Source organism: Panulirus ornatus, chromosome 36 (assembly GCF_036320965.1).
Source record: "Panulirus ornatus isolate Po-2019 chromosome 36, ASM3632096v1, whole genome shotgun sequence".
In the NCBI taxonomy this organism is placed as follows: domain Eukaryota; kingdom Metazoa; phylum Arthropoda; class Malacostraca; order Decapoda; family Palinuridae; genus Panulirus; species Panulirus ornatus.
In genome coordinates, this window is record NC_092259.1 from 1,701,769 (window position 1) to 1,727,557 (window position 25,789).

Below are 25,789 nucleotides of genomic sequence, written 5' to 3' on the forward strand. Positions count from 1 at the left end.
TTAATGTTCCTACCTACTACTACTATCTATTGCTCCTACCCTTTTGCCAAAAGCAGGGCTAGCACATCTAATTTATACAAAGTAGTCCAGAAAACATGAAATGTACCTTAACAACTGTAACAGTAAAAAAGGAATACAAAATATATTTTTTCATACATGATCCCCATTTCCCATGTGAACAAGGTAGCAACAAGAGCAGATGACTGAGCCTTGGAGGAAAAAAATCCTCACTTGAATCCTTGCTCTGTTCCAACTTTTGGAAAGTAGTGCAAGAGGGGAGGAGAATACAAAATATACTAAAACTCATTTTAGGTGACTGGTTAGGTGGCAGTACTGCATGACTGTTTACACTCCACACACTGACAAACAAAACAAGCATGTCCAAAGGCCATGACAGCCCATATCAAATTCATACACTACTAGTTATGTAATATGTATCTAATCAACCATGAAACAATACAAAAAAAAAAAAAAAAATTGATTTACCATGTGGCCAGTCTCAGATGGTGGAGGGGGTAGGATGGAGACATTCATGTAATTAATCTTGGCATTTCACGTGCTGTTATGAGGCTACCATCATTACTGTATGCTCTCAGTTTATTCAGATTACTGTACTCTCTCCAACACCCTATATAAAATCTGTCACTCTACCACATCTCTAGTACATTTTCTGCATCATCTGTAAATAAATTGTAAAAGTTGAATGATGATGCACGAGATATGGTCTCTGTAGCTAACAAGTTATTACTTGACACTTTCTTTGATAAAAGTATATGTACCCTTGGCAGCTTGTTACCATAGCAATCCCATTTATGTGCTTTTAAAGTGCCAAGAGTAAGCTTTAAAAGTTGGGTCCCAAACAGATTCAGTAAACTTATGAAAGCCATGTCCCACACAAAAAGCATTAGAGAAAGCTTGGAAGGCGAGGCCTTTGTCTGCAAGGACACAGATAGGTATGTTTCACTGTCTAGTAGTCCTGAAAGTGTCGTGTGGATGCAATTCCTGAACCTTTAAAGAAAAGAAGAGGATGGATGTGTTGACAATGAAATGTCTGAGGACAATTGGTGGCAAGAGGTCTTTTTTTTTATCATACTTTGTCGCTGTCTCCTGTGTTAGTATGGTAGCACAAGGAAACAGACGAAAGAATGGCCCAATCCACCCACATACACATGTATATACATAAATGCCCACACACGCACATATACATACCTGTACATTTCAACATATACATACATATACACACACATTCATATACATACATACAAATGTACATATTCATACATGCTGCCTTCATCCATTCCTGCCATCACCCGCCACACGTGAAATGACACCCCCCTCCCCCCATGTGCACGCAAGGTAGTGCTAGGAAAAGACAACAAAGGCCACATTCATTCATACTCAGTCTCTAGCTGTCATGTGTAATGCACCAAACCCACAGCTCCCTTTCCACATCCAGACCCCCACAAAACTTTCCATGGTTTACCCCAGACACTTCACATGCCCTGGTTCAATCCATTGACAGCACGTTGACCCTGGTATACCACATCGTTCCAGTTCACTTTATTCCTTGCATACCTTTCACCCTCCTGCATGTTCAGGCCTTGATTGCTCAAAATCTTTTTCACTCCATCTTTCCACCTCCAATTTGGTCTCCCATTTCTCCTCGTTCCCTCCACCTCTGACACATATATCCTCTTTGACAATCTTTCCTCACTCATTCTCTCCATGTGACCAAACCATTTCAATACATCCTCTTCTGCTTTCTCAACCACACTCTTTTTATTACCAAACATCTCACTCACCCTTTCATTGCTTACTCGATCAAACCACCTCACACCACATATAGTCCTCAAACATCTCATTTCCAACAGATCCACACTCCTCCGCACAAACGTATCTATAGCCCATTCCTCGCAACCATATAATATTGTTGAAACCACTATTCCTTCAAACATACCCATTTTAGCTTTCCGAGATAATGTTCTCGCCTTCCACACATCCTTCAACGCTCCCAGAACTTTCGCCCCCCCACCCTGTGACTCACTTCCGCTTCTATGGTTCCATCCACTCCCAGATATCTAAAATACTTTACTTCCTCCAGTTTTTCTCCATTCAAACTTACATCCCAATTGACTTGTCCCTCAACCCTACTGAACCTAATAACCTTGCTCTTATTCACATTTACTCTCAGCTTTCTTCTTTCACATACCAGCTTCTGCAGTTTCTCACCCGAATCAGCCACCAGCGCTGTATCATCAGCAAAAAACTGACTCACTTTCCAAACCCTCTATCCACAACAGACTGCATACTTGCCCCTCTCTCCAAAACTCTCGCATTCACTTCCCTAACAACCCTATCCACAAACATATTAAACAACCATGGAGACATCACGCACCCCTGCCGCAAACCAACGTTGACCGAGAACCAATCACTTTCCTCTCTTCCTAATCGTACACATGCCTTACATCCTCAATAAAAACTTTCCACTGCTTCTAGCAACTTGCCTCCCACATCAAATACTCTTAATACCTTCCACAGAGCATCTCTATCATATGTGTTCTCCAGATCCATAAATGCTACACACAAATGTATTTGTTTTTCTAAGTATTTCTCACATACACTCTTCAAAGCAAACACCTGATCCACACATCCTCTACCACTTCTGAAACCACACTGCTCTTCCCCAATATGATGTTCAGTACATGCATTCACCCTCTCAATCAATACCCTCCCATAAAATTTCCCAGGAATACTCAACAACACTCACCTTTACCCTCTTTGCCTTTATACAATGGCACTATGCATGCATTCCACCAATCCTCAGGCACTTCACCATGAGCCATACATACACTGAATATCCTCACCAACAATACAGTCACCCCCTTTTTTAGTAAATTCCACTGCAATACCATCCAAACCCTCTGCCTTGCCGGCTTTCATCTTCCGCAAAGCTTTCACTACCTCTTCTCTGTTTTTTTCTATATTGCTTATTTCCATTATTTACCTACATATAAATCTTCTCTGCAGAGACCTTCACACTTTTGTCACAGGTGTACATACCATGAAAACAATTCACAATATATATTTATTCAAAATTAATTCTTTATCATATTTTGCAGCACATTTTTTTTTCTAAAAAAAAAAAAAAGCAATTCCAAAAGTAATCGTGTCCAATAAACTGAAGGTCAGGTCTAGAGTGACTGTAGCACTGGTATCAGCCTGAATTTTTAGTGTCATCATATTACATACAGTATCTCTGATTGGGACCTCTGTATCTTAAAGAATCTATCTTATGCAATGGAGTTGTCACTGGATTCTTGATGGGACATACACCATACTCTGCTCTAAAAGTTACAGAGGATGATTTAGTATTTATGGGGTATGATAATTCATCTGATTATAACTATCATCATGAGGATGAAGATGAAAGTGATTAGATTTCTGGATATGGATTTGAATAAAAACCAATGGAAATTCCTTTTTATTGTCATTTACCTTAGTACCTGATACATGAGACACTAAATATTCATTGAATGAGAAATCATGTTAAATATGCAATATTTCTAGATATTGGCAATGTGTTTTTTGTTTTTAAGAACAAAGGAATGCTTTGATTCATGTTTTACGAGTGGTATGCTGTATGAATATCAGTACAATAGCTATTTTTCAGTGAAATCTATAATGCTTACATAGAAATAATGTTTCATGTTCCATATACATCAACTACAGAAACATGAAAACCTTATCTGTGGTAAATTTTTTTTCTACATATTCTCTACCATTCTAAGGTTCATTTAATACACCAGTCTTCATGCACTGCAAAATATGGTACTCATTTCTTAATACATCATCTTTCTTCACTATCTAACAATTCAAGCTTTACTTCCTCACCTACTGTCTTATTTACGAAATCCTCTGCAACATTCAGATACCTCATGTGTCCGCATCTAATCTGAAAGAAAATTTCATGTTAATGAGTACATCACACTTTTATAATGGTCTTATAAAAAAAATAATTTATTAATATAAACATATTTATGGTTCTTCACAGTGGACTACTAAATACGGCAACTTTTGGAAAAAATATCCATTCAAGCAGGATATCTACTGATGCCACAAAATGTGATGATGGTTTAGGCTTTGTCTCAGCTGGAAGAAAATCTGATACATCAAGAGTAATGAGAGAATTTTCCATACTTCCAGCAGAACTGTATGGTATTCAGGCTCCATTTACATTAAGTTAACAATCTCCTAAAATGAAATTGGCAATTCACTTTGATTCCCACAGTGCACTCCAAGCCATAACACACTCTGCTCGAATCCAAGAATGGATTGTAGGAATCTACTCAGAGCTGGTGTCTTGGACATGATGGCATCAGCAGCCATGAAATGGGAGATGCTGAGGCTAAAGCAGTTGCATCTAGCAATATATATTCAAGAGTCATACCTCATAAAGATTGTTTGTAATTTCCCATGTTCATAAGGAAGCCCGAAGAACAGATACAGAAATGGTCTAATTTGCTCATCTCCATTCTCTAGATATCATATATAATGCATCGAAACCACAGCCACAACTAGGCCTCGTACACCTTTGTGTGGTTCCCCATTTTATTTCATAAGCTCTGGTTCAGTGCACTGACACAATGTTGCCCCCTGTAGGGGTAATTATCTTAGATATAAATGACAAGCTAGATGGGACTTGAAAACCCAAATGAATGAGAAACTGAGGATTGGTCATACTATGTTGACCCACAGTCACTTATACCCTTAAGGACTGTATCTATATGGGGACTATATCTGTATTTGTACAAGTTTCCTTTCTTACTTTCAATCACAACGAACACTGTACTGGTAAAGAACCTTGAGTTAGTTACCCACACGTGTACCTTATAGGTACATAGAGAGAGCATCATGACACAAGCAATTAGAATTATCAACTAAAAAATATCCGAGTATCTCCGTTATCCATACGCTTTAACATGACAGTACACATGATGTACACCCTTCATCAATTAGTGGCTGCTTAGCAATAGTCTTTAAGGTACTATATATGGTGGTAAATCATTTGCCAGGCCTTGAACTATTGGCAGTGGGAATCAGTAATACATTAATAATGACAGAGAAAAGACTATAAAAAAAAATCCTCATTTGGCTCTCTCCTTTGTTCTTTCATTTGGAATATAATACAGAAGGGGAAGATTTCCAGCCCCCTGCTCCCACACCTCTTAGTTGCCTAGGTGGGTAGTATTCTTTCTCCTAACCCTAGGGATACAATTTAACTATGAGGAGCAAAAAATATGAATTATTAATCACATCTTTCTTTCCTTAACTCTTCTTGATATTCTATCTATAAAGAGACTAAAATATTTCTTAGAAACTTAAACTTCCATCTGGGGACCTACCTAAATTTTGAGGGCAATGTCCTACAAGGGTTATTAGAGAAACCTGCCCCAGTACCTGACACTTGCAACCTAAATATTACCATGGAACATATAATAACATTACCAAAAGTATAGGAGTCTCAATTAAATGTGAAGAATAAAATCTGGATACATTTTGGAAAGAAACTGTTAATGTACACAAAAAGATGAATTTGTTCTAAAGAAGTCAGATTCTATAAGCCTATGAATATCCCTGAGGATAAGGGAGACAGAAAGTTTATTTGTCATTAATTAAAGGGGAAAAATGTACTATTATATATAAACCCGATCCTTTCCTGCCAAATCATGTCTTACATAAAACGTTTAAAAAGCGATATAATAAGGAAAATCAATTCGACAATGGCCAACATAATAAGGAAAACCAATGACCCAATTCATTCTGGAAGTCTCTGAAGAGGTCAAGATGTTACAGCCATCTCCCACGTGGGGGAACTTGGTCATGAGTTGGTGAAGAATGAATCTTCACCAAATCACTTTATCATGGCATCGACTTCGGGTACAAAATCAACCAGGAAGGCGCAGACTTTTCGGTAGGAATACACCATTAAGTGGCCATGCAATTGTGTGCGATCGAGAAAGGATGAATTTACGGCACAAGAAGATTCACCGTTTGGAAAATTTATTCTAAAAACCGAAAAACATTAAATGGACCTGCACAATTAGTTTTTAGACTGGCCACTCTGATGTCTGAGTTGTTCTCTCTTCATTTTTTCCCTTCCAGTTTGGGTTAGGAAAGTCAACAGGTTTTTGTTCAAGAGTCACTTTAAACCCTCGCACATATCGCAAAATTTTCCTTTCCAATCTTGAAATTCATTTCGTTATCCTTATTTTTTCAAATATGTTCCAAACACCATCGATATATTTTTAATTCGGTTTTTATAAAGTGTTCACACGAAAAGAAAGCAACGCACTAGATACTTTGTTACTTTCCAGCGAATTTTGTCATGGAATCAGTAGTTCAGATAATTTTAAGGTCCTTTCCTTCTATACCACTTCTCCCGGAGATGAATACTTCCCTAGGAAATTGCGATATTTTAGTTCGAGACGAAACTATATATTCCTTTTTTTCCATTGGTCCAAAGAAAGACCGCAGTGCGCATGTGCAATTGTTCGATGTGAACTAACCAATCAGCGCTCGATAAACAAACCCTCCTTTCCCCAGACCTATCGTTAAGATTTGAACTCATTTCCAACATGTCCTCCTAGTGCTGTGGAAGTGATCTCAGGTACAGCGAGACTAAAAGCTCATATATATTACGGTATAGACGGCGGAGACTCAAAATTTCTTGCAAGGACACGGTGTCCTCCATAGTGAACTGTGCGGAGTGGTAGTGACCAACCTTGTGGTTAACGAGTTGACAAACAAACATGTCTGGTGCTGTGCAAGAAGTTATCAATACCTCAAGTGTGGTGCCGTGGAAAAAGTCATCAAAACTTCAGTGTTATGGAGGGGAAGAAGTGTGTAATGATCAAGTGTCACGTTTGAAAGCAACATTTGTGGGCGGAGGTGTGGTAACTGATTTTATTTGTTGATCATTGGCTCCTTAAGGTCGTCTGAACGGGGTCGAACAGAACGAGTCTTGATCCGGCGCAGTTTCGACTCGGAGGTTCGACCACCAACGGCCAGTAGATGGCGGCCCGGGTTAATATTATTCATACGAGAGAGGCTATGTTCTGAGTGAGATATCTAAAACCACTGGGTAAACATTTTCACCCAAAACCAAACCTGACTTAAGTACAAATTACAGCGAGCGACAAGTGTGCATAAGCCCTAAGGACTATGGCTGTACCGACACTGTGATGAACCACACCGAAGAAAAGGTTCACAAAACGCACAAATACGAGGGTTTGTGAATGGATATCATGGACTGGGTGAAGCTTGCTCCGTCACACTAGGACATGCGACGATTCCAACTCTACTACGAGTCTTCTGCATTTAATTTAGGTAAGTACACATAGATTATGTTAGGCCATGGTTTACGTTCGGATGGGTTGGGTTGAAAATGTTTTCCCGAAATATTTCCATGGTACATGGCGGGTTTTTTTTTTTTTTTGTAATTTCCCCCTAACCACAACCCCGGTTTCTTATGGGCTCCCCCATTATCTTTGGATAAAGTGGGGCAAATCTGATCAGGCTGTGATTTGCGGTAGAAATGGTCAAAATCGTACAGAAAAATAACTTCCAGATGTGACCGAAACTGGTTTCATTGCCGTTTCGGACACCCAGCGAAGTTTGGTGGGACTTTCAGTCTTGGAATCGGTAGTCTACAACACTTTTAAGACCCTTTCCTTCTGTAGTATTCCTCCTGAAAATGACTACTTCCCTGAGAAATTACGATACTCTTGTTAAAAAAATCATTGCATTTTTTTTTTTTTCGTTTTTCGAAGTCCGTTGTTACGTGCCGGAGCGTCCGATCTAAAGCGCCTGTGTGTTCGTGTGTTGGTGGCTAAGCCGCAGTGCACTTCTGTTTTGCAGGCATTAATTGATCGTTATGAATTTGAATCAACCAATCACAGCTCGATATAGGTCTTCTCAGCCCCGTGGTCGAGTACGAAATAATTTCCAACATGCCGTCCCCCATGGTGTCTGTGGTCTTTATTTCGAGACTATCGCAACATTTGTCTTTATCTCGTGAATATCGCAATATGTCTTTACTTCGAGACTATCGAAACATTTCTCTTCGAGACTATCGCAACATTTGTCTTCAAAACTATCGCAACACTTGGTCTTCGAGACTATCGCAACATGTCTGATCTTTCTATCGCAACATTTGTCTTTACTTCGAGACTATTGCAACATCTGTCTTTTCTTCGAGACTATCGCTACATTTTACTTCGTGACTATTGCAACATATGTCTATACTTCGAGACTATCGCAACATTTGTCTTTACTTTGAGACTCGCAAAAACACTTTCCTCCCTACTAAAGTGAATTGTGGAGTGTAACTACGACGATCCTAACTCCCGAGCCTTCTAAATTTCTTATCAGGGTACACACACATGTACATAGGTTACGTTAGGCCCTGGTTTGGATAGGTTTGGTTTGGGTGAAAGTGTGTACCCAATGGTTTTGATGTCTTTTTGAACGATTCTGACCTTCAATCCAGTTGCACATCAACACTATTTGTTATTTTCCCCCACCTAAAACCTTGGTTCACAATGGGGACCCCATTACCATTGGATAAATGGGAAGGGACATGTCAAAAGGCAGTGATTTGCAGTAGAAATGGTCGGAATTGTGCAAAATATATCAAAAACCACCAGTAAAAGCAATAATACCTTCCAAACAGGTGGATGTCAAATAGTAATTTAATCACACCACATTCCTGCTTCACTCTTGAACTTTCTTGTCAACTAGTCTATCGCTGTATCATGGACACTAAAAAAAACACTACAACATATTCTGATGTTCATCAGTTATATGACTGACAGTGTTACTAAGAGCAAAACCACGAAATTGGCAAGTGAATTTACTTTGGTCCAACCCACGGTAATCTGATGGACTATCCGAGTCAAGATTATCTTGAAGTAGTGTCTTGTCTTCATTTAAGTATCTAAATAGCACTGTCAAGATGATCATTACACTAAATACTGTGGGTGGATAAAAACTGGAAATGCAAGTACAAGCAAACCAGACGCTTGCACTTTTTCAGAGAGATGCCTTCCCTTGCACAAGTAAATAAATACTGAAATATCCCAGAGGTTTCCCCTCATTGGATGAGGTATTACCTTCATTTCTGTCTATGTTGTCATCCCTATCGTATTCATCATCCCTCAACATACTGAGGTAAAAAACAGTGGGAAAGCAAGCAGAAATGAGCCAGACTCTTGCATCTCCTTTTGAGTAATGCCTCGCTATGCTGTAATCTGCAAAGCAAATGCTTGTGGTGCTAGCTATTGAGAGAAACTACACCTACTAAGAGCTTATCTGCTGAGCATTATCAAAAAAGTATCTGGAACTCTTCATGAGTTATTTTGGGATAACAATTTTCAGAATATAAGTGAAAAGAGTTAACTCAGAATAATAATCAACATAAGAGCTCAGCATGATTATACTTGGAATAATAAGGGAAGGTGTTAACCATATAATTCCAAAGATATTCATTGAACAATGAAAAAAGATCAAGTATTTTTTTCTCCACTATTACTTTAATTCGTGCAAATTTTGTAGATGTTTCAGCACAAAGCACTAAAAGTGTAGGGGCGAGGCCTGAATTTTGAGTGAGGTGCCACTGTGAATGTGTTATCATTTATTGCACCTCCAACAAAAATTTATTACCGGCTAATATTATGTTTTAGTTTCTATAATAAATTTTGTTAGAATCACTGAGATTCAATGGTGATCAAAAAAGAAAAATTACAAAAGACTGCAAACTAAAAAGCCAAACCAGTCAGATGGACTGTTCTCAATATTATGCTGGTACTGGCAATACTACCTTCACTTTTGCTAGGAAATCTTCACCACACTCATATTAGTAAACTATCAATGACGGAAGAGCCAATGTCCATAAAATCACTCTCCACATGATCCAAAGACAAATTATCATCGTCAAATAATCGGGGATCTTAATCTTCCTGATCCTCTACATCTAGTAAAAAGTCACTAAATTTCCTTCCAAAAACACTCACGAAAATGTAATAATTATGCAAACAAATATTCAAATAAATGTATAATAAATATATACCTGAACAAGTATTACATATTACACATGAAGCTGGTAGTATCTGGGGGACCTGTAGTAAACTTAGCAGCCAGTGCACTACGCACAGCACTCTCCAGTCTAGGACGCAGACTCAGGTCATCAATAATACACTGACCTAATAACAGAGAAAATGAGAGAATGTTACAAAAAAATGTATGAGCATCTTCATGATTATACATGCAATATAAATGAATTCCAAGTAAATGGTGCATGCATGAGGTTACATTACAGGAGAAGAGTCACCTTTAGTGGGGAAGTAGCAATGTGAGTACAGTCCATTCCAATCCAGCTATTCAAAATTTGTTCAAAGACTTTAAAGTCTTTTCGTTACGAGTGTGTTATATTTTTTTATTATTTTTTTATTATACTTTGTCGCTGTCTCCCGCGTTTGCGAGGTAGCCCAAGGAAACAGACGAAAGAAATGGCCCCCCCCATACACATGTATATACATACGTCCACACACGCAAATATACATACCTACACAGCTTTCCATGGTTTACCCCAGACGCTTCACATGCCTTGATTCAATCCACTGACAGCACGTCAGCCCCGGTATACCACATCGCTCCAATTCACTCTATTCCTTGCCCTCCTTTCACCCTCCTGCATGTTCAGGCCCCGATCACACAAAATCTTTTTCACTCCATCTTTCCACCTCCAATTTGGTCTCCCTCTTCTCCTCGTTCCCTCCACCTCCGACACATATATCCTCTTGGTCAATCTTTCCTCACTCATTCTCTCCATGTGCCCAAACCACTTCAAAACACCCTCTTCTGCTCTCTCAACCACGCTCTTTTTATTTCCACACATCTCTCTTACCCTTACGTTACTCACTCGATCAAACCACCTCACACCACACATTGTCCTCAAACATCTCATTTCCAGCACATCCATCCTCCTGCGCACAACTCTATCCATAGCCCACGCCTCGCAACCATACAACATTGTTGGAACCACTATTCCTTCAAACATACCCATTTTTGCTTTCCGAGATAATGTTCTCGACTTCCACACATTCTTCAAGGCCCCCAGAATTTTCGCCCCCTCCCCCACCCTATGATCCACTTCCGCTTCCATGGTTCCATCCGCTGCCAGATCCACTCCCAGATATCTAAAACACTTCACTTCCTCCAGTTTTTCTCCATTCAAACTCACCTCCCAATTGACTTGACCCTCAACCCTACTGTACCTAATTACCTTGCTCTTATTCACATTTACTCTTAACTTTCTTCTTCCACACACTTTACCAAACTCAGTCACCAGCTACTGCAGTTTCTCACATGAATCAGCCACCAGCGCTGTATCATCAGCGAACAACAACTGACTCACTTCCCAAGCTCTCTCATCCCCAACAGACTTCATACTTGCCCCTCTTTCCAAAACTCTTGCATTTACCTCCCTAACAACCCCATCCATAAACAAATTAAACAACCATGGAGACATCACACACCCCTGCCGCAAACCTACATTCACTGAGAACCAATCACTTTCCTCTCTTCCTACACGTACACATGCCTTACATCCTCGATAAAAACTTTTCACTGCTTCTAACAACTTTCCTCCCACACCATATATTCTTAATACCTTCCACAGAGCATCTCTATCAACTCTTATCATATGCCTTCTCCAGATCCATAAATGCTACATACAAATCCATTTGCTTTTCTAAGTATTTCTCACATACATTCTTCAAAGCAAACACCTGATCTACACATCCTCTACCACTTCTGAAACCACACTGCTCTTCCCCAATCTGATGCTCTGTACATGCCTTCACCCTCTCAATCAATACCCTCCCATATAATTTACCAGGAATACTCAACAAACTTATACCTCTGTAATTTGAGCACTCACTCTTATCCCCTTTGCCTTTGTACAATGGCACTATGCACGCATTCCGCCAATCCTCAGGCACCTCACCATGAGTCATACATACATTAAATAACCTTAACAACCAGTCAACAATAGTCACCCCCTTTTTTAATAAATTCCACTGCAATACCATCCAAACCTGCTGCCTTGCCGGCTTTCATCTTCCGCAAAGCTTTCACTACCTCTTCTCTGTTTACCAAATCATTTTCCCTAACCCTCTCACTTTGCACACCACCTCGACCAAAACACCCTATATCTGCCACTCTATCATCAAACACATTCAACAAACCTTCAAAATACTCACTCCATCTCCTTCTCACATCACCACTACTTGTTATCACCTCCCCATTTGCGCCCTTCACTGAAGTTCCCATTTGCTCCCTTGTCTTACGCACTTTATTTACCTCCTTCCAGAACATCTTTTTATTCTCCCTAAAATTTAATGATACTTTCTCACCCCAACTCTCATTTGCCCTTTTTTTCACCTCTTGCACCTTTCTCTTGACCTCCTGTCTCTTTCTTTTATACATCTCCCACTCAATTGCATTTTTTCCCTGCAAAAATCGTCCAAATGCCTCTCTCTTCTCTTTCACTAATACTCTTACTTCTTCATCCCACCACTCACTACCCTTTCTAATCAACCCACCTCCCACTCTTCTCATGCCACAAGCATCTTTTGTGCAATCCATCACTGATTCCCTAAATACATCCCATTCCTCCCCCACTCCCCTTACTTCCATTGTTCTCACCTTTTTCCATTCTGTACTCAGTCTCTCCTGGTACTTTCTCACACAGGTCTCCTTCCCAAGCTCACTTACTCTCACCACCCTCTTCACCCCAACATTCACTCTTCTTTTCTGAAAACCCATACAAATCTTCACCTTAGCCTCCACAAGATAATGATCAGACATCCCTCCAGTTGCACCTCTCAGCACATTAACATCCAAAAGTCTCTCTTTCGCACGCCTGTCACTTAACACGTAATCCAATAACGCTCTCTGGCCATCTCTCCTACTTACATAAGTATACTTATGTAATAATATACTATTTAATGAAAATATATGATATCTATTAGTGCTCACTAGATGGCAATATGGTGCTGCTTAATGTATCTTTAAACCTGGCTATTTAATTTTTTCTGCCCTCTGCAAGTCATTTTTAATCATGAGGGAAAGGAGAATGAAATCTCTTACACTTAGGGAAGTTTATGCCATCCTGCAGACATCACTTAAGAGATACTTTGTCAGTTTTTCTTTTTCTCCAACCCCTTGCCATTTGTTGTTTGTTAGAAACAATCATGTCTGTCATGGAAACTTTGTGGTTTTGTCTTGATAAAAATTCAGTAAAGGAGGACCAATCATACCATTTTTGACATTTTTCAGTGATGCAATTAGAAACACATCAGAAAGCCAAAGGGTTAACTTCTGTTGTTCTACCCAAGTATTTTTCTGGACAATTATAGGCAGTGAATTAATTTCTTATAAGTCTAACACTGATATAAAAATATTTGATGGAACAGTGTTATCTTATAGCCACATACTATTTAATGATTGCAGTCATATAATTAACTTCTTAGTAAACTCTGTTGTATGGATATATTTGATGGAAGTGTTATCAAATAGTTACATTAGTAAACTGCACTATCCTTATCACCTGTGACTGATTCCTTAGATGCAGCATTGACAACATTGGCCAAAAGATATACAGTCTCAATCCGCAAATGAGGGTGGGGGGAATACAGCAGAGCCTTTACAACTTGTACCAACTGTTCACTACGATAGCAGACCTGGAAGTGAATCACAAGTGACTGTTAGGTATGATAAAAATGAAAATGACATTGAAATTCAACTATAAACCAGTCATGTATTCATAATGTAACATCAATATCTAAGTCAATATCTTAAGCTATCTTATTTATTATTTATTTTGCTTTGTCGCTGTCTCCCGCGTTAGCGAGGTAGCGCAAGGAAACAGACGAAAGAATGGCCCAACCCACCCACATACACATGTACATACATACACATCCACACACGCAAATATACATACCTATACATCTCAACATATACATATATATACACACACAGACATATACATATATACACATGTACACAATTCATACTGTCTATCTTTATTCATTCCCATCGCCACCTTGCCACACATGCAATAACAACCCCCTCCCCCCTCATGTGTGTGAGGTAGCGCTAGGAAAAGACAATAAAGGCCACATTCGTTCACACTCAGTCTCTAGCTGTCATGTAATAATGCACCGAAACCACTGCTCCCTTTCTACATCCAGGCCCCACAGAACTTTCCTTGGTTTACCCCAGACGCTTCACATGCCCTGGTTCAATCCATTGACAGGACGTCGACCCTGGTATACCACATTGTTCCAATTCACTCTATTCCTTGCACACCTCTCACCCTCATGCATGTTCTGGCCCCGATCACTCATAATCTTTTTCACTCTATCTTTCCACCTCCAATTTGGTCTCCCATTTCTCCTTGTTCCCTTCACCTCTGATACATATATCTTTTGTCAATCTTTCCTCACTCATTCTCTCCATGTGACCAAACCATTTCAAAACACCCTCTTCTGCTCTCTCAACCACACTTTTTATTACCACACATCTCTCTTACCCTATTATTACTTACTCGATCAAATACTCGATCAAACCACCTCACACCAAATATTGTCCTCAAACATCTCATTTCCAGCACATCCACCCTCCTCCGCACAACTCTATCCATAGCCCATGCCCCGCAACCATATAACATTGTTGGAACCACTATTCCTTCAAACATACCCATTTTTGCTTTCCGAGAAAATGTTCTCGACTTCCACATGTTCTTCAGCGCTCCCAGAACTTTCGCCCCCTCCTCCACCCTATGATTCACTTCCGCTTCCATGGTTCCATCTGCTGCCAAATCCACTACAAGATATCTAAAACACTTCACTTCCTGCAGTTTTTCTCTATTCAAACTTACCTCCCAATTGACTTGTCCCTCAACCCTACTGTACCTAATAACCTTGCTCTTATTCACATTTACTCTTAGCTTTCTTCTTTCACATACTTTACCAAACTCAATCACCAGCTTCTGCAGTTTCTCACACAAATGAGCCACCAGCGCTGTATCATCAGCGAACAACAACTGATTCACTTCCCAAGCTCTCTCATCCACAACAGACTGCATACTTGCCCCTCTTTCCAAAACTCTTGCATTCACCTCCCTAACAACCCCATCCATAAACAAATTAAACAACCATGGAGACAGCACTGGTGGCAGATTCAAGTGAAAATCTGCAGATGTTGGTGACTGAGTTTGGAAGAGCATGTGAAAGGAGGAAGGTGAGAGGAGCAGGTTAGTTGGGAGGTGAATTCAAATTGAGAAAAATTGAAGGATGTGAAGTTTTTTAGACACCTGGAAGTGGACAGGTAGTAATTTGTAAGCAGCCACTGATCAGGAAGGTATATTACCTGTACTACCCACCAGGGTATCAGGAGGGTCAGTGAAAACTGTGGAGTGAGCCAGTGCTTCAGTGGTTGTCAACGTATATACCTTTGACCCAGGTAGCTCTCTTTTCTTTCTGTTTCAACCACATGTGGACTGCTGGCATTCTGTCCATAAACAAACATACAATCTCTCCTTGATCGAGTAAGTAATGAAATGGTAAGAGAGATGTGTGGTAAGAAAAAGTGCATGGCTGAGACAGCAGAAGAAGGTATGTTGAAATGGTTTGGACATATGAAGAGTATGAGAGAGGAAAGGTTGAAAGAGAAGATATATGTGTTGGAGGCAGAGGGAACGAGAAGCAGGACATCAAATTGGAGGTGGAGGGATGGAGTGAAAAAGATTTTGATGGATTGGGGCTTGAACATGTAAGAAATAGAGTGAATCTGAATGATGTGGTATACCAGGGTCGACATAATGTCAATGGACTAAACCACGGCATATGAAATGTCTGGGGTAATCCATGGAAGGGTCTGTGGGGCCTGGATGTGGATAGGGAGCTGTGGTTTTGGTGCATTACACATGACAGGTAAAGACTGAGTGTGTATGAATGTGGCCTTTTTTGTCTCTTTTCCTGGTGTTACTTTGCTGATGCAGGGGGTGGTAATGCTGGAGTACGGGAAAAAGAATTCTACTTCTGTATTCCCAATGTATCATAGAGGTCAAGTAAAGGGGATAGGAGCAGGGAGCTGGAGACCCACTCCCTTGTTGTATTTCAAATTCCAAAAGAAGGAACAGAAGAAAGCAAGCAGGAAGTGCTCATCTTCCTCGAAGGTTCAGTCTTGGATGTCTAAATGTGCGTGGATGTAACCAAGATGAGAAGAGAGGAGATACAGGTAGAATGTTTGAGGAAAGAAACTTTGATGTTATAGCTATGAGTGGAACAAAGCTCAAGGGTAAAGGGAAAAATGGTTTGAAAATGTCTTAGGAATAAAGTCAGAAGTTAGAGAGATGATGAGGCTAAGGAAGGAGTAACTCTGCCTCTAAAGTAGTTGTTGTGCGAGTGCGTGAGTGTAAAGAAGTAAATTCAAGAATGATGTGGGTAAAACAAAGTGGATGGCAAGAAATGGGTGATTAATAGAGCTTAAGCCCTTGGCCATGGGAAGAAAGATCATGAGAGGCAAGTATTGTGGGAGCAGCTGAGTGAGTGTGTCAGCAGTTTTGATGTAAGAGAATGGGTATTAGTGATGGGCAATTCAAATGCTAAGGTAGGTAATATGGCAGTTGAGGAAATAATTGGAAGTATGAAGTATTCAGTGTTAACAATGAAAGTGAAGAGCTTGTGGAGTTGTGTGCTGAAAAAGGACTGGTGACTGGGAATACCTGGTTCAAAAAGAGGGATATACACAAATGTATGTTATGAGATGTGGTCAGCAGGCATTACTGGATTACATGTTAATTGATAGGCACATAAAAGAGACTTTTAGATGTAAATGTGCTGAGAGAAGCAGCTGATGGGATGTCTGATCACTATCTTGTGGGGGCTAAGGTGAAGATTTGTAGATGTCTTCAAAAAGGAGGAAACAATGTTAGTGGGAAGAGGGTGGTGATAGTAAGTGAGCCTGGTGAAGACTTGTGTGAAGAAATACCAGGAGAAATTGAGTGTAGAATGGCAAAAGGTGAGAGTAAATGAAGCAAAGGGAGTGGGTGAGGAATGGGAGGTATTTAGGGAAGCAGTGATGGCATTGCAAGAGATGCATGTGGCATTTGAAAGGTGGGAGATGGGCAGATTAAAAAGGGTAGGTGTGATGGAGTGAAGAAGTAAAGTTGTGAGAGAAAGAAAAAAAGGAGGCATTTGCATGGTACTTACATGGGAAGTGCAAAGGATTGGAGGATGCATTAGAGAATGCAGCAAGAGGTTAAGAGGAAGGTGCAAGGGATGAAAAATTGGGCAAATGAGAGATGGGGGTAGCAAGTATATGTGAACTTAGGGAGAATAAGATGTTTTGGAAGGAGCTAAATAATGTGTAAAGACAAGAGAACTACTGGGAACATAAGTGAAGGGGGCAAAGGGAAGTGGTGGCAGGTAGTGACAAAGTGAGGAATAGAAAGAGAGTATTTTAAAGGACTCTTTAATGTCTTTGACAAGACAGTAACAGATGTCGGGTGTTTGGGTCGTGGTGGTATGCAAAGTGAGTCATGAAAAGTGGTTTGTTAAACAAAGAAAAGGTGATGAAAGCTGTGCATTAGATGAAATGAGACATGGCAGGTGGAGTGAATGGTACTGCAGTTGAAATTATTAAGAAAGGAGGTTGGTAAGGATTTTCAATGTATGTAAAGGTCATGGTGAGGTGCCTCAGGATTGGCAGAATGCATGTATAATGCCACTGTATACAGGAAAGGGGGATAAAGGTGACTGTTTAAACTACAGAGGTATGAGTTTGCTGAGTATACCAGGTAAGTTGTATGGGAGGGTATTAATTAAGAGGGTGAAGGTAGGTATAGAGCATCAGACTGGGGAGGAGCAGTGTGGTTTCAGAAGTGGTAAAGGATGTGAGGATCAGGTGTTTGCTTTAAAGAATGTGTGCAAGAAATACTTACGAAAACAGATGGATTATATGTGGCATTTATGAATCTGGAGGGAGTATATTTAAGGATGATCGAGATGCTTTGTGGAAGGTCTTAAAAATATATGGTGTGGAAGGAAAGTTGCTAGAAGCAGTGAGGAATTTTATCAAGGGTGTAAGGCCTGTGTAGGAGTGGGAAGAGAGGAGAGTGAAAGTTTTCAAGTGAAGGTTAGTCTGTGATGCCACCATTGTTGTTCAATAGGTTTATGGATGGGGTGGTGAGGGAGGTAAATATGAAAGTTTTGGAGAGGGGGTGAGTATGCAGTCGATGGAGTTTGAGAGGGCCTGAGAAGCAAGTAATTTGTTGTTTGCTGATGATACAGCAAAGTGGTAGATTCAAATGAAAAACTGCAGGTTAGTGACAGTTTTGACGTGTGTGCAAGGAGAATATTAGAGTAAATGTGATTAAAAGCAAGGTTATTAGGTCTAGCAGGGCTAATGGGCAGGTAAGTTGGGATGTGTTTGAATGGAGAAAAAGTGGAGGAAGTGAAATGTTTTAGATAAGTGGGAGTGGACATGGCAGCTTATGGAACTATGGAAGCAAGAATAAGTCATAGGGTGGGGGAGCACACAAAGGTTCTGAGATTGCTGAATATGTGTGGAAGGAAAGAACTTTACCTTAGAGGGCAAAAATGGGTATGTTTGAAAGATAGTACTCCCAACAATATTATATGGATGCAAGGCATCTAGTTTTCACTCACCTGCACGGCAGTCCCTGGAACAGCTCCAACACAGTTCATCACCAAACGAACAATAGATGTCACAGATGAAACATTCAGGTTCTAGAACATACGAAAAACATCATGTTCACATACATGATCTTAAGATATTACAAACAGTACATATGCTCCTCACCTAATACTAATATCAATATCTACAAAGCCACCTGGCAAATGTGCAAATTAAACAATACTTAGATTGAAAAGAACTATATTTATTTATTTTGCTTTGTCGCTGTCTCCCGCATTTGCGAGGTAGCGCTAGGAAACAGACGAAAGAAATGGCCCAACCCTCCCCCATACACATGTATATACATACACGTCCACACACGCAAATATACATACCTATACATCTCAATGTACACATATATATACACACACAGACATATACATATATAAACATGTACATAATTCATAGTCTGCCTTTATTTATTCCCATCGTCACCTCGCCACACATGGAATAACATCCCCCTCCCCCCGCATGTGTGCGAGGTAGTGCTAGGAAAAGACAACAAAGGCCCCATTCGTTCACACTTAGTCTCTAGCTGTCATGTAATAATGCCCAAAACCACAGCTCCCTTTCCACATCCAGGCCCCACAGAACTTTCCATGGTTTACCCCAGATGCTTCACATGCCTGATTCAATCCACTGACAGCACGTCAACCCCGGTATACCACATCGATCCAATTCACTCTATTCCTTGCCCTCCTTTCACCCTCCTGCATGTTCAGGCCCCAATCACACAAAATCTTTTTCACTCCATCTTTCCACCTCCAATTTGGTCTCCCACTTCTCCTCATTCCCTCCACCTCCGACACATATATCCTCTTGGTCAATCTTTCCTCACTCATTCTCTTATGTGCCCAAACCATTTCAAAACACCCTCTTCTGCTCTCTCAACCATGCTCTTTTTATATCCACACATCTCTCTTACCCTTACATTACTTACTCGATCAAACCACCTCACACCACATATTGTCCTCAAACATCTCATTTCCAGCACATCCACCCTCCTGCACACAACTCTATCCATATCCCACGCCTCGCAACCATACAACATTGTTGGAACCACTATTCCTTCAAACATACCCATTTTTGCTTTCCGAGATAATGTTCTCGACTTCCAAACATTCTTCAAGGCTCCCGGGATTTTCGCCCCCTCCCCCACCCTATGATTCACTCCGCTTCCATGGTTCCATCCGCTGCCAGATCCACTCCCAGATGTCTAAAACACTTTACTTCCTCCAGTTTTTCTCCATTCAAACTTACCTCCCAATTGACTTGACCCTCAACCCTACTGTACCTAATAACCTTGCTCTTGTTCACATTTACTCTTAACTTTCTTCTTTCACACACTCTACCAAAATCAGTCACCAGCTTCTGCAGTTTCTCACATGAATCAGCCACCAAACTATCATCTAACTTTTTCTAACCCACAAAAGTGTTTAAACCTCTATATATAGTGTCTGCAGTCAAAGTCTCATCATTTAAATAATTCCATTTATCCAAAACTCTGATGCTACAAAAGACCTCCTTTACATCTCTCCTTAGGCTTTCTTTAGTTTCTTGCTTAATTTTTTGTTTCGACATGTGGTTGCCCTTTGCATCTTTTAGAAGAGATGTTCACTGTTTACATCATCAAAATAGTCTGAAAACAGAAGAGTGCAATCAAGTCAAACCTTTTTCTCCCCTTTTCCATGGAAAGCAAATTGATGACCTCTTGCCTCTCCCTTTAACTCGACCCTCTCATTTCAGGCACAATATTGTATGTTACCCACCTCTGGACTTTCTTCATTAGTTTTTCATTTTTCCCTAAGAAGTTTACCATAGACAAGAAACATTTATAATTAAGTCTAGCACGCATACATATTTAATTGAACATTTCACCTACGGTCATCATTTCCCTGCATAACAGTGGCTCATTCACTGTAGTTTCCTTACAATGTAACTGCTGAATTACAGTAGAAAACCAATCTATTTATGAAATGACTAAGCCTCACTACAAAGCAATTTTGCTATATGCTTAATTTTCTGGTTTATCCTTTGCCAGTCCTATCCTTCATTTTTGAAGCTCTGTTCACTGTTAACATCACCAATCCAATTAAAATTTAAAAGCTGTGATCACATCACCCCTCCCCTCTTACTCTAACATAATGGGCAAATTCAAGGCATCTAGCCTTTCCTTATAACTCGACTTTCTTTATGCCAACACTAAATTTGTTGCCCTCCACTGAATATTCTTTATTTGTACTGTGCTTTTTTGGGGGTAGTGATCAAATATGAGAAGCATATTCTAACTTAGGACTTTTGTGTGATATGAAAGTCTTGCTAGATATTATTTACAATTCTGATGTAGGACTCTGGCAACATTTGAGGGATAATGTCAACTCCTAATGCCTCTCACACACAGAATCCTGAGATATTTCCTTCGCAGTAATTGAGGCCTTCTTTCACTCGGTGTTATCCTCAGTATTTTACATTCGAAAGGATTGAATTTCGTCAACTATGTATCAGACCAGTCTGTTCTATACATCCCCTTGTACGTACATGCAATCCAGCTAGTTTTCACTTCCCTCATAACCTTTGCTTCACTTGCAAACATATTTAGGTAGGCAAGTCATTCACAAGGATCAAGAAGAATAATAGGCCCAAAACAGAACCCTCGGGTATTCCACTGGTGGCCTTAACCCCATTTGAAGAAAGCTCCTCTGACGTGTCCATTGTTTACTTCCACTAAGATAATCTATCTATCACAGGAGTCTTCCCATTCTTCCTGCTTCTTAATCAAGGTACAATCAATCTATCCAGTCTTCTGTTTTCTCAGACAAGAACTTACTTTCTCATAGAAATCTAAGAGGTTCATTACACACGACCTTTTTCACTAAAACTTTGTGTCTTCTATCATAGGTGTGTGTACTAGTAATGTATGTACTTGTATAACAATAAGCTCAAACTGCCACAGAAATAAAACATACCCAAATATATGGATGCACTGGCTACATGTGAGAAACTAAAAAATTTTACTTACTTGTTCATTCATCAACTTTTCCAACACAGTAAAGGAAGTTTGTATAATGCCTTGATCAACCAGCAAGCTACATACTTCTTGATTAACTGACAGTACAAAGAGACACCATCCAATATCTGCTGTGCCACCTTCTTGATTCAAAGCATCTATAAGTCTTCGTAACATGCTTGGCTCTGAGATGTGCCTGGTTTTGAATATTCAACAAAGGATCAAGTAATACTTAAGCAAGATTAGTTGTAAAGCAGTTTAAAAAAAAATCAAGCTATGATCAAAGTACCACATTTGGTGCACATGTAGTGTACTATCATCATCTAACATATGAAAAGAGATTCCAAGAAAATTCTCATTATCTCGGGTGATCCTTCAGTTACTTTGAGAATACCTGTGACAAATATATTTGTTTCTTTTCTTTCATGTTGTTTGCCATTTCCCACCTAAGCAAGGTAGCATCAGGGACAGATGAAGAAATGGTCTCATTTGCTCAAATCCACACTGTCACATATAATGCTTTATACAAATAAGATGAAGAGAGAGTGAGGAAAGCCTTGTTCAAGATTACATGTGTCAAGCTGGTGGGAATGGATGGCACTGCAACTGAATTTCTTTAGAAATGGGGTGACTGCTTTTTGATTGGTTGGTTATGATTTTCATTGTAAGTATGGATCTTTGGGAGGTGCTTGAGGATTAGCTGAATACATGTATAAAGGCAAGGGGGAACAGAAATGAATGTTCAAACTACAAGGATAAAAATCTGTTGAGTGTACCTGGTAAGTTATTTGGGAAAATGATGAAAGAGAGTGAAGGCACGTACAAAACATCTGACTGGGTAGAAACAATGTGGTTTCATGGGTGGTATAAAGGATGTGTGGATCAGGTGTTTGCCTGTGAGAAATACTCAAGAGAAATAAAAGTAACTGTGTGTGGCATTTATGAATCTGGGGAAAGCATACAATATGGTTTATAGTTTCCTTGTTGGAAGACTTATGAATGCATGGTGTGAGAGGTAAGCAGTGATTGGATCTAGGTGAAGGCTGGTCTGTAGCAGGGGTGTATGATGTCACTAAGGTTGTTTAATTTGTTTGTAAATGGGGTGGAGAGAGAGGAAAATCCTAGTATATATATATATATATATATATATATATATATATATATATATATATATATATATATATATATATATATTATCCCTGGGGATAGGGGATTAAGAATGCTTCCCACGTATTCCCTGCGTGTCGTAGAAGGCGACTAAAAGGGGAGGGAGCGGGGGGCTGGAAATCCTCCCCTCTCGTTTTTTTTTTTAATTTTCCAAAAGAAGGAACAGAGGGGGCCAGGTGAGGATATTCCAAAAAAGGCCCAGTCCTCTGTTCTTAACGCTACCTCGCTAACGCGGGAAATGGCGAATAGTTTAAAAGAAAAAAAAAAAAAAAATATATATATATATATATATATATATATATATATATATAGTGCCATTGTACAAAGGCAAAGGGGATAAGAGTGAGTGCTCAAATTACAGAGGTATAAGTTTGTTGAGTATTCCTGGCAAATTATATGGGAGGGTATTGATTGAGAGGGTGAAGGCATGTACAGAGCATCAGATTGGGGAAGAGCAGTGTGGTTTCAGAAGTGGTAGAGGATGTGTGGATCAGGTGTTTGCTTTGAAGAATGTATGTGAGAAATACTTAGAAAAGCAAATGGATTTGTATGTAGCATTTATGGATCTGGAGAAGGCATATGATAGAGTTGATAGAGATGCTCTGTGGAAGGTATTAAGAATATATGGTGTGGGAGGCAAGTTGTTAGAAGCAGTGAAAAGTTTTTATCGAGGATGTAAGGCATGTGTACGTGTAGGAAGAGAGGAAAGTGATTGGTTCTCAGTGAATGTAGGTTTGTGGCAGGGGTGTGTGATGTCTCCATGGTTGTTTAATTTGTTTATGGATGGGGTTGTTAGGGAGGTGAATGCAAGAGTTTTGGAAAGAGGGGCAAGTATGAAGTCTGTTGGGGATGAGAGAGCATGGGAAGTGAGTCAGTTGTTGTTCGCTGATGATACAGCGCTGGTGGCTGATTCATGTGAGAAACTGCAGAAGCTGGTGACTGAGTTTGGTAAAGTGTGTGAAAGAAGAAAGTTAAGAGTAAATGTGAATAAGAGCAAGGGAGCAAGGTTATTAGGTACAGTAGGGTTGAGGGTCAAGTCAATTGGGAGGTGAGTTTGAATGGAGAAAAACTGGAGGAAGTGAAGTGTTTTAGATATCTGGGAGTGGATCTAGCAGCGGATGGAAGCGGAAGTGGATCATAGGGTGGGGGAGGGGGCGAAAATTCTGGGAGCCTTGAAGAATGTGAGGAAGTCGAGAACATTATCTCGGAAAGCAAAAATGGGTATGTTTGAAGGAATAGTGGTTCCAACAATGTTGTATGGTTGCGAGGCGTGGACTATGGATAGAGTTGTGCGCAGGAGGATGGATGTGCTGGAAATGAGATGTTTGAGGACAATGTGTGGTGTGAGGTGGTTTGATCGAGTAAGTAACGTAAGGGTAAGAGAGATGTACGGAAATAAAAAGAGCGTGGTTGAGAGAGCAGAAGAGGGTGTTTTGAAATGGTTTGGTCACATGGAGAGAATGAGTGAGGAAATATTGACCAAGAGGATATATGTGTCGGAGGTGGAGGGAACGAGGAGAAGAGGGAGACCAAATTGGAGGTGGAAAGATGGAGTGAAAAAGATTTTGTGTGATCGGGGCCTGAACATGCAGGAGGGTGAAAGGAGGGCAAAGAATAGAGTGAATTGGAGCGATGTGGTATACCAGGGTTGACGTGCTGTCAGTGGATTGAATCAAGGCATGTGTATGGGGGTGGGTTGGGCCATTTCTTTCGTCTGTTTCCTTGCGCTACCTCGCAAACGCGGGAGACAGCAACAAAGCAAAAAAAAAAAAAATATATATATATATATATATATATATATATATATATATATATATATATATATATATATATATATATATATATATATATTGGGAGGTGAGTTTGAATGGAGAAAAACTGGAGGAAGTGAAGTGTTTTAGATATCTGGGAGTGGATCTGTCAGCGGATGGAACCATGGAAGCGGAAGTGGATCATAGGGTGGGGGAGGGGGCGAAAATTTTGGGAGCCTTGAAAAATGTGTGGAAGTCGAGAACATTATCTCGGAAAGCAAAAATGGGTATGTTTGAGGGAATAGTGGTTCCAACAATGTTGTATGGTTGCGAGGCGTGGGCTATGGATAGAGATGTGCGCAGGAGGATGGATGTGCTGGAAATGAGATGTTTGAGGACAATGTGTGGTGTGAGGTGGTTTGATCGAGTAAGTAACGTAAGGGTAAGAGAGATGTGTGGAAATAAAAAGAGCGTGGTTGAGAGAGCAGAAGAGGGTGTTTTGAAATGATTTGGGCACATGGAGAGAATGAGTGAGGAAAGATTGACCAAGAGGATATATATGTCGGAGGTGGAGGGAACGAGGAGAAGAGGGAGACCAAATTGGAGGTGGAAAGATGGAGTGAAAAGGATTTTGTGTGATCGGGGCCTGAACATGCACGAGGGTGAAAGGAGGGCAAGGAATAGAGTGAATTGGAGCGATGTGGTATACCGGGGTTGACGTGCTGTCAGTGGATTGAATCAAGGCATGTGAAGCGTCTGGGGTAAACCATGGAAAGCTGTGTAGGTATGTATATTTGCGTGTGTGGACGTATGTATATACATGTGTATGGGGGTGGGTTGGGCCATTTCTTTCATCTGTTTCCTAGCGCTACCTCGCAAATGCGGGAGACAGCGACAAAGCAAAAAAAGAAAAAAAAATATATATATATATATATATTTATATATATATATATATATATATATATATATATATATATTTATATATATATATATATATATATATATATATATATATATATATATATATATATATATATATTTT

At 39.9% G+C, this 25,789-nt stretch overlaps 2 protein-coding genes across 5 annotated transcripts in view; one reads left to right on the forward strand and one right to left on the reverse strand.

The window, feature by feature from the left end:
• Positions 1–3,067: 3,067 nt before the first annotated feature.
• LOC139760429 (uncharacterized) overlaps positions 3,068–25,789 on the reverse strand; it is a 61,165-nt gene continuing 38,443 nt past the window's right edge. Inside the window, exons 9-13 of the mRNA XM_071683667.1 lie at positions 21,842–22,025; positions 18,795–18,875; positions 13,670–13,802; positions 10,127–10,259; positions 3,068–3,952 (exon numbers count right to left, since the gene is read on the reverse strand). Coding sequence (XP_071539768.1) covers positions 10,138–10,259; positions 13,670–13,802; positions 18,795–18,875; positions 21,842–22,025 — 520 coding nt within the window. The 3' untranslated portion in view covers positions 3,068–3,952; positions 10,127–10,137. The remainder of the gene's footprint in view (positions 3,953–10,126; positions 10,260–13,669; positions 13,803–18,794; positions 18,876–21,841; positions 22,026–25,789) is intronic.
• LOC139760254 (uncharacterized) overlaps positions 6,291–25,789 on the forward strand; it is a 198,378-nt gene continuing 178,879 nt past the window's right edge. For 3 of the 4 annotated variants that reach the window (XM_071683184.1, XM_071683182.1, XM_071683186.1), the window contains exon 1: positions 6,291–7,386. The gene's annotated coding sequence lies outside the window, so the exon portion shown is untranslated. The remainder of the gene's footprint in view (positions 7,387–25,789) is intronic. The other variant, XM_071683185.1, reaches the window with a different exon arrangement.